Raw genomic sequence first — 10,097 nt, 5'->3', positions numbered from 1 at the left:
AGTTGACCGTAGATTAATGATAGGAGAAGTTTGTCGGGAGGTATCAAGAGCCTACCTTCTACGCCACAACCCCTGATGAAGACCTGAAACTCAGGTCGAAACGTCGGCATAAAATAAATAAATATGGTTTTGTTTATTTATGTTGTTCTTTCCTGACCGCACCCCCCCCCCGACAAAATCAATATCTTAAATTTAATTAAACTAGCTTTAATTTGAGTGCTGGCAGAAATCTGTACTAGACATAGTTCCTGAGATATATTTTTGCATAAATCAAGATATAAAATTCGAACAATACTAACAATAATAAATCAATTATATTAGCAAATATCATGAAAACTACTCTTAAAAAGTAATAAAAAACTCCTACGAAGATAAACTATCGTATAGTCTATTATACTAGCTGTGATTTGAGTGTTAATGGACGTTTGTACGTCGAATGGTTTTTGAGATATAGATATTTCAAAATAGATTCATTTAATACTAATCTTTCAATACATTTTTACAAAATATTACTTTTTAACAAGATGTATCTCGAATAGTATTGAACGTAAACATCAGGTCAAATATTTTTAGCAAAGTTACTCTAATTTAAAAAATGTCATCTTACGTTTTCTAGTGTTGTTGGTAGTTTTAAAGATATAGAGCTCCGAATGAAAATTTTTTTTATCGTTTTGAAACGGCCGCCATTTTTTATTCCCCCAACCTATACTTGCCAGACTCGTCAATTTTGACTAGTAATAATGCCTAGTTTTCATTAAAGTAATCAGAAATTGGGGTGAAATAACTGGTTTTTTTTTCTTTCCGACTCATGTCCTATGTTTTTGTATATCCACTCTCCTCTCGCCTTTTCACCGTAGGAATTTTTATTAATTCTTTTGATTCATTAACCTTGTAATGAACTAAAAGTGTTTCCAAAGTTTCTTTCATGGGCCAATTATTCCGCCTGTTTGTCCTATTTTACCTGTATTATGAACACTCGGCTACTAAGGCTTGGAAATAGGATTACCTATCAAATTTTGAAAATATCTTATCTAATTTAGCCAGCTTATCCTCAGGCTCGATACCTATCCTGCACCAATCAACACGATAATCCTCCTCTAAGGCAGGAGCCGTGATATCTATTTTAAAATATACTTATTGGAATCATATAGTGCTCAGATTTTTAGCCCGTGTTCATCGCGCTTTAAGTGAGTCCTTTCTCGTGCACTGAACAGCCTCCCATCTTGAAATTGTAAATGAAACTAGACAAGCAGTTTTAAACCAAGTAGGGGTTCAATCGACTTAAAAATATGTGTGCCCTACGGGTATGAGAAAAAGGTCCTTCAAATTGTTTTAACTTTAAATTATAAACGCAAGTTGAAATCCTTAATTTATTCAATATTAAGATAAAAAAAAGTTAAACATCTTCAAGAGGTACTTTTATAGATTTTTGGTTAAAAAAAAAGTATATCAACTTCTAACGTCTATCATTGATAAACTGCTCAATCTTTCTAGAAGCAATTCTGATTCACTCTTGATTACATTAAATTTAAATTCAGCACATAAAACCCAGCTCATAGAACTTATGTCTGTAAATAATTTTTAAAACTAGGGCCCTCACTCATCCTCCACTGGCTTAAGTTTAAAAACTAGCGTCTTCACTTGTCTTCCACTGGCCTTTAAAACTAGTAACGTAATTGAGAGAAAAGTACTGGCATCTTCTGGAGTCCTAATCTTTCCTCCATAGGTGGGGGGAAGAGCTCAATTCGGAGTGTACCTATTGATACGCCCCTTCCCCCCCCCCACCAGGCCGACTGTAAATATTGTAAATAGGAATGATTGTCTTTAAGATGTTATTTTACTTTAACATAAAGGAGATAGTTGGGGTGTCCTTTCTGACCGCACCTCCGACCATCTCCGTAGTATTAATTTACGGTCAATCATTTATAAACATACAAAAAATTTATATGTATATATTATTTTATTTTTTATATTTATTTACTTATTTTATTTGATTTTTTGTATGAAAGTGTACAATTATCACTATTACTCATTGCCCAAATGTGTGACAGATTGTAATATTATCAATAAATAAAAGTTTACATTGGGAATTAGATATAAATAAATCAGTGTTCCATTAAATAATATTTTATAATATTGTATATTTTATCAGTGGTAGGTCTTATCCTCATTGGAACAGTCTGACTGGGCTTAAATGCCGAATTTTCGAAATAGTATCCGATATATCTATATCTATTAGTAGTAGTGAAAAATAGATAAATATGAACTATAGAAGAATTTAATTGTTAACAAAAGGAGATCAGAGGAAACTTGTTTCAGGCTGAATACACATTTCCGGAAATCAGAATAGTAATATAGACGTAATATATATAGTTGGCAAACCAATGATTTTAGAAAAAAGTAATATTTAACATATTAGGTTGTAAAATTTAGTGGATAGTGACAAAAAAACGCATAAATAAAAATATGTTCTGACTCAAGTTTGACAAGATTAACCGGTAGGCGCTTGCGCAGATCACCGTTTAACCAGTCTGATAACTTATATTTTTTCAACATAATTATTTAATAATTATACGTTCATTTCAACTTAACCTATATTTGAGCATTCAATTGAATATATGAATAATGCTATTAAATTATTTTTAGTATTTTCAATATTATGTTATTTTATTTTTTTATTTTTCATATAGATAGTTTGATTATGTTCATCTTGTTTATTCTTTTGTTTGTATATATTTTCAGAGAGTTGCTTTTTTAAATTTTTTAGTTTTGATTTTAGTATGTATGAGATTATTCATCACTATTACCTATTGCCCACAACAGCATGGCAGATTGTAATATCTATCAATAAATAAATCTATCAATAAAAAAAAAAAAGTATTTTCAATATTGATTCAATACAAATTTAGCACTGATTAAATGGTTTAGAGCACAAAGTAAATTTAAGTTAATTGTTATATTTTTACAATTCTGCCATACTTTCAAAGTGAAGAACTTTGAATTAATTAATTAAAATTAATTCACATTTAACGAAAAATGTTAAAAAATTATTTTTCTGAAATCTGTTAAAATTGGAGTGACTGTTAGTTAAAAGGTTTATTTAGAAAATTAGCTCGGGAAAGTGAATAATATTAACAATTTTTGTGAAATCAAAGTATGGTGATAAGTGAAAATTCTAGAATACATATTTTTTGTTCAATTTATTTTTATCCAGTTGTGATTTCTTCTGAATCTGTAAAAAATAGGATAAAATTTCAATGTTGGCTAGTTTTGACTTTCATTCAAAACTTTTATAAATTGGAATAGAAGAACCTCCTAGTTATAAATACATCGATATTCCTATCGACAGTACATTATTATGAGATATTTCAACATGAGCTGACAAGAACAGCTCCTCCAGAAGCCATAAATCACAGATCGCTTTGGCAGACACAGCCTCCTAAATCAGGAGCTCCTTGAACTGGAGCCTGTGGTGGCAACAGCGAGATGTCTCCATGACATTCCTATAATCGATTGCTTGTCTCTGCTTCCATTCGGACCACCGCTAATTTCCTGCCTCAGGTGGATTCCACGCTCTTTCAGAAAGGACTGTCTCACCTGAGATAGATGAACTGAAGATAGATTGAAGGAGTTCGGCGTTGAGCGATCAATCGCATTGTGTATTAGAATTTTTTATGTTTTATCAACAAGGCCCGGATATTGATGCAATTGTTTATTTTATTTTCAACAATTATTTAAATATCTGATTGAATATTTTCACTAATAATGTTACTCTGGTGGAATCAGTTAAATTTTATTTTGCGTATTTGGATAATTCTAAAAAAATAGAAATTCCAGATTACAATGGTAGGCTCATTTTGGATAAAAAAAAACAATAAAGATTGAACGAAATTATGCTACAAAAAACAATCTACTTCCTTGAATATATTTTTCATTTTCACTTCCCAAACTAGCCATGATTCTCACTGTACATCAACATCCATCTTATTTTATTTAGCTTTATGTCAAATAATTCCAGTCAATGCAGGAAAAAAGCATGTTGTTGATGAAAGATTCAAATCATAAAGTCAAATTAAATATGGTGTAACTCGCATATAAGAAGACTAGGTAGGAAAAAATTGAATCCGAAAAGAAAAAAAAAATCCGTGGCGCATCACACAACGTTCATGCTACAAGAATCCCCAGTTTTTTTGCAAATTGGTGATCTTGAATTAAATTAATCTCTGTTTTTGTGATTTTCGGAAAAAACAAAAAAAAACAAAAAAAACGGGTGAAACATAAAGTAGCTTGCGGTTGGGTCCAACTCACTTAAGTTCATCATACGCCCTCTGAGTCCGTCATAAGCCCCCCTTTTTAAATTCACTTTTCCACGCTACTTACTCCCTCTACTATACTCCTCTAAGGCAGTGATTCCCAAACTTTTTTGGTGGCGGGACCTTTTTGTTAAAAGTAAGAAATTTTCGAAACCCTGTTGGCAGAAGTAAAAAAATGTCGGAATCCTCACATTTTCAGTTGATTCAAATAAAGAGACATCTCTTCAGAAAAAGCTAAAAAAGGTTCATCTATGATATCTATACCATATGATAATCAGACAGATCTGATTATAATCAAACCTACTTGGACATACGGGTTTTACCAAACTATCAGATTCCTCCCGTATCCAATCCTTACTACAGCTACTCGTATTAGGTGGGGGGAACAGGCCCGGCAAGTGGGCCTAGTGGTCCTTTTTGCCAACCTCTGACGGGTACCTGAGATGTCGCCGCGTACTAACCAAGGTACTAACTAAGGTGGGAGTGTCAAAGTTCATTCTTTGGGACCGCCGAAAAATGAATGATTAACTGCCTCAGGTGGGAATCGAGCCCACAACGTTCCGAACCGAGGGCTGGGCCCTAACCCGCACGGCCGTCACGTCCCTCCAATCCTTACTATCTAAAATTCTTTGTAAAACAGTTGATGCTCTTTATTACTGGAGCTCCACCAATCCATCAAAATCCTCCTGTATCCAATCTTTACTATTTAAAATCCTCCGTAAAATCCTTGATAATCCGTATTACATCACAAATAAAGTCGCCCATAATGATCTCAACATCCCATTCGTTGCAGATTTGACCCAAAACCGAATACCTCCTTTTATTCCAAGATCCTTACCTATCCAACCCAGCTCATAATATCTCATCCTTTGCAATCCCTGATATTCCTCCAAGGAGTCTGAAAAGAAGATGTTCATGGGATTTTCTAATTTTAAGCAATGATTAAAGTACCAGCATAGGGAGGGGTAGGAGGTTCCTTCTCAAAAATTATCATGTGTTCTGAAACATTTATCTCAGTTTTCTGTGGTAGTACAACTTAATCGACAGGCTGTTACTTATTCATCTCTTCTTTTTTTTTTTTTTTTTTTTTTTAACACAACTACATATTTATTACTTTGCACCTTCTGCTTTTTTTCGATAATGTATGACTATTGTCATACATTTCATGAGCAGATTTTATCTTACAAGCTCAACATTCAAAACCATGGTAAACGTACACGCTAGCATATTCTGTTATGATAATATAGTTGCTATTGTATAAATCATCCATTATTTATATTTATAGATTTATCATTTATCATTTTCAACGAATTGTAAATCCGTAACTCATTACAGCCTTTCATCATTTATTCCATGAACCAATGCTGTGTGGAAAATTTGATTAAATTTTCATCGGATTCCTGTCACAGGCAGGAATTATTCCAAATGGTACAAGTGCTCTTTATACGTCAATATTCATTGCTGGCAGGAAAAATATCGCGATAGGGCTGATTTGATTTCTAAAGCAGCTTTGTTTCCCCTACATATTAAAGCAGGCTTCGGTGAAAGTGCATCAAAGCAAATTAATCTAAACTCCTGTTTGCTAATTCAGATGATTAATTCAAGGATTTAGGAATGCTTATATTCAATTAGTAAAATTTTTAACTATTGGTACCTAGAGTTTTTTTTTCAATTTTAAACCCAGTTCTTAATGTCTGTTACATTTTTAGAGTCTAGAATAATAGCACTTGGAATTAATAACCATGCACTTAAATTAGTAATATTCTATTAATTACAAATTACAATTTTTAGCACGGTTTTTATTACTTGATGAGGTTGCGTTTCCAGATAATGCTTTAGTGGATATTCCTTTTTATTACACTGTTCTCTACTCTCTTAAGCTGAATTTTTCTGGATCAAAATAATAATTTTCCCTACGGCACATTTCTCTAGAGCCTCTCCTTTTTTCATATTTAAAAATTATTTCTACTAACATTTCTCTTGCTTTCATTTATCCTCTTATAGTGAAGTGGGCCAACGGTTCCTTTGCCAACGGTCTTCAGATATTGATATTATTACTCACTTCACTTGAGTGATCAAGATTCAGGAGGTTCCGTATCAATCAATTCTCTCAGACATGGTACACCCTAAGCGCTTCCAAACAAACTGTATTCAGCCAGTACAAATATATTAGAAACATCTTCATGACAACAGTACAGGTATCGAGTGTTAAATAACACATTTTTATATCCACTGTTGTTTCCGTTATCACCACACAGTTATTATTATAAACAATTTTAAGAATTATTATTAGAAACTATGGTTATATCTGTGATGTTCTAAATAACACATAGAGTCCACTGGCCACTCGTGAGACCTATTGGTATTGGTAGATATTGGGCGGCCTAGTCTGTCAAGAAGGCCTTTCTGCCGAATTCAATTTGCCGCTGGGTGCTGATCAAGGTGGGAGTATCAAGATTTATATCTCGGGCCTCCTATATAAATAAATATTAGTCCAGTAAATAGGCCCTCTCTTTTGTTTCCAGGGTGTGCAGAACCACATACGTACAGGATTCATATTTATCTAGGAGGTCATCATAAGTCCCAGTTCATCTGTTTAAACTCCCACCCTTTTAAAAGGCATTGGCTTCACCTTCTTTCCTCTTCTAATCTATCTTCAATTCAGTTACAAAATCATTGGTTCCTTCTAATTGCTACTCTTTCGTATATATATCGAAACCACTCTTCCCTCCTTAATCAGCCCTGTTCCGTTTAACTTGTATAATTATGTGTCCCCATATAAACATTATTTATTTAGCTATCTGTACCACTAGACATGAAGTAGCACTAAGCTAATGCTTCCTAGTTTGTAAAAAGTGTATTACAATGTTGATATTACATTTTATTTTATAATAAAATTAAATCATGGGTCACCCGTAGCTCAGTGGTTAAGACACAGTCTTACCAATTTGATATCTCTTGGCGGTGCCGGTTCGGATCCGGCCTGGGACTTTGACTTTTTTCATTGAGTGGCGGTCCCACAAAATGAAGAACTTTGACCGCCAATCATGGTCAGGCAATATAGGACACCAACGGGAGTCTTAGCCGAAAAAAAAATTAAATCATGAAGTCTTCATTGTCTTTGAGTTCATAGATTCACGCAAAGTCTATGTGTGTATTTCTGCCTAAATCGCAGTTCTAATATTCAACAGTCGAAAATAATAACCGATAAGAAAAATATAATTTTTGCAACATACTAAACATTAGATTTTTTGGAATCCATATTCATATTATATTTTATTATGTTAAATTTAACATGATAAATAATATGTCAAACATCAACCGATAAACTGTAAATTCAAAATTTCAGGAATAAAATGATATTAATTTTAATAGTTATCATTGAATGAATATTTACTAAATAACCTATTTCATACCAAAACTATAAATATATATAAATGAATTTTGGAACCTTGATTGATACATTACACTAAGCATTGTGTTTACTGTTGCAGGGTATGGTCGGGGTGCGACGCGGAGCTGGCTGAACGAGGCGGACAGCCTGACGACAGAGGGTTGGCCTCCGCCTAGCACGACCCCCAGCAGCCCCCCGGACTATGGGGTCACTAACGCCACCACTACCACAACCACCACCGCCACCCTGGTGCTCCTCGAGCCAGAGGACTCCTACGCCGCACTCGCCCTCAAGGCCACGGTCATGGGCTTCATCATCATGGCCGCCCTCTTCGGCAACCTCCTTGTCATCGTCAGCGTCATGCGCCACCGTAAGCTCCGTGTCATCACTAACTACTTCGTCGTTTCCCTCGCCCTGGCTGACATGCTTGTCGCCATCTGGGCCATGTGCTTCAACCTCAGCGTCGAGACGACTGGAAGATGGTTGTTCGGCTACTTTATGTGTGACGTCTGGAATTCCTTGGACGTTTACTTCTCGACGGTGTCGATACTCCATCTTTGCTGTATTAGCGTAGACAGGTATTACGCTATTGTACAACCGCTCGACTATCCGCTCATAATGACCCAGCGTAAATTGGTTATCATGCTCGCGGTGGTTTGGTGCTCTCCTGCTCTCGTGTCTTTCCTCCCAATATTCATGGGATGGTACACGACGCAGGAACACCTGGAATACAGGAAGTTACATCCCGACCTGTGTGAGTTTCTAGTGAATAAACCGTACGCGGTGATATCTTCGAGCGTGTCGTTCTGGGTGCCTGGAGTCATCATGATCTTCATGTACTACAGGATCTACATCGAAGCAGATAGGCAGGAGCGAATGTTGTACAGGTAATTTAGTTACTTTTATTTCTAAAACTTGGTCATAATAATAAAGATTTTGTGTATTGTATGAGGAGAACTCTGTTTTTCTATCAAGGAATATATTGAATAATTTAAAAAAATTAAATATTTATCTAGTGAGATCCTACGACTAGGACTGGAGGACCAAGATAATAAGGATAAAATTATAATATGACGAATGATGATTTTTCATTATTTATTTTAAGAATTATATAATTAATGTTATTTTATTATTAGTGTATTTTAGCTGTAGCTAAGGTTGTCTCATGAATCATTAATATACATATGTTATGCTCTCATGAACTAATTCAAAGGGCTAGGCCTTCTTGAGGAGAAAGTGGTGAGTGATTTGGGATAAAGAGTAAGAGCTCAGTTATTCTAGTACCTGATTGATCTCTAATTATCACTTTATCAATATTAGAAGGGGACTGATTCCTTTTTATTGTACTATAATCTGTATCATTTGTTTATCACTTTGGTTGAGATAATACCCAAAAGATACGGATAAAACAGAGTCTATGTTAATATCTCGAGGATTGCTAGGTTTTCAGAAGCATATTGTTGATACTACTGCGGAGGTTTAGTGAATGGAAGCGACCCAAGCCCACGCAGAGTGAGTTACATTAGCCATGCTATTATATAAAATAATGATGTTGAGAGAGGAGAGAAGGGAGGCAGCGATGCATTGCGTGTGAGAGCCATTCATCAAACCACAATGCTCTTGTTGTCACCTGCCGATCCTGTTTGCCCTGTCCTCTCGCTGTATTGTCCTTCTTCAAATATTGGATTTAAACTGGATTCGCAACAAATATGTTGAGGTGGAGTATTTTGAAATCTATTATGTCTAGTTGAGAAAGTGCGTGTAACGTTTTGGGATTAAGATTTAGATAGGCACACAATTTTAAAGAGCTTTTTGGTATATCCAAAAGTTATGTTCTAGGCATTTTGTTTAAGGGATACCAGGATAATTATCGAAGATAACTACCCAAAATTATTTATATCCATTAATTTAGTTTAACTAGGTTCTAAAACCTTCCTTATTGCATTTTTTTTTAAAGGCTCTTTGTGTGTTAACCCATATTAATAAAATAAACAATTGTGCTTAGTTATATATACAGGAGTAAATTAATTATTTATTGAACAACTTAATGCCCTCAGAAATATAAATATATATACGACCTAGATGGATTGAAGGGCCATAAAATATTTTATATCTTGTGTTGATTTCTTTATTGAGATACTAGGTCGGGTGGCGACCGGCTTTCATCTTATAAAAGTCAATAGTCTCTAACTGAGAGCGCTATCTTACATAGAACAAACACAAGTAAAAAAAAAAACTATCACGTCAATGAATATTAAGAATTCCAGTAATATATGTAGAGCAATTATTTATTTTAAAAAAATTTCAATAAATCCCACCAAATCACATTTACCCTTCGACGTAAACCCATGACCTCTTGCCCTTCAGTATCCTTTAATAATACCCCACTT

At 34.5% G+C, this 10,097-nt stretch overlaps 1 protein-coding gene across 1 annotated transcript in view; it reads left to right on the top strand.

The window, feature by feature from the left end:
• Positions 1-7,859: 7,859 nt before the first annotated feature.
• The window catches only part of LOC136796174 (octopamine receptor beta-1R-like), a gene marked incomplete at its 3' end in the record, with an annotated part of 152,521 nt that continues 150,283 nt past the window's right edge, over positions 7,860-10,097 (top strand). Inside the window, 1 exon segment of the mRNA XM_067049108.1 lies at positions 7,860-8,594. Within this exon segment, the coding sequence (XP_066905209.1) occupies positions 8,011-8,594 (584 nt within the window).

Source organism: Halyomorpha halys, unplaced genomic scaffold (genome assembly GCF_000696795.3).
Source record: "Halyomorpha halys isolate HHAL.00 unplaced genomic scaffold, Hhal_1.1 Scaffold1219.1, whole genome shotgun sequence".
Classification (NCBI taxonomy): Eukaryota; Metazoa; Arthropoda; class Insecta; order Hemiptera; family Pentatomidae; genus Halyomorpha; species Halyomorpha halys.
Note: the sequence above shows the minus strand (reverse complement) of the source record. Positions and strands in the feature narration are given on the sequence as shown.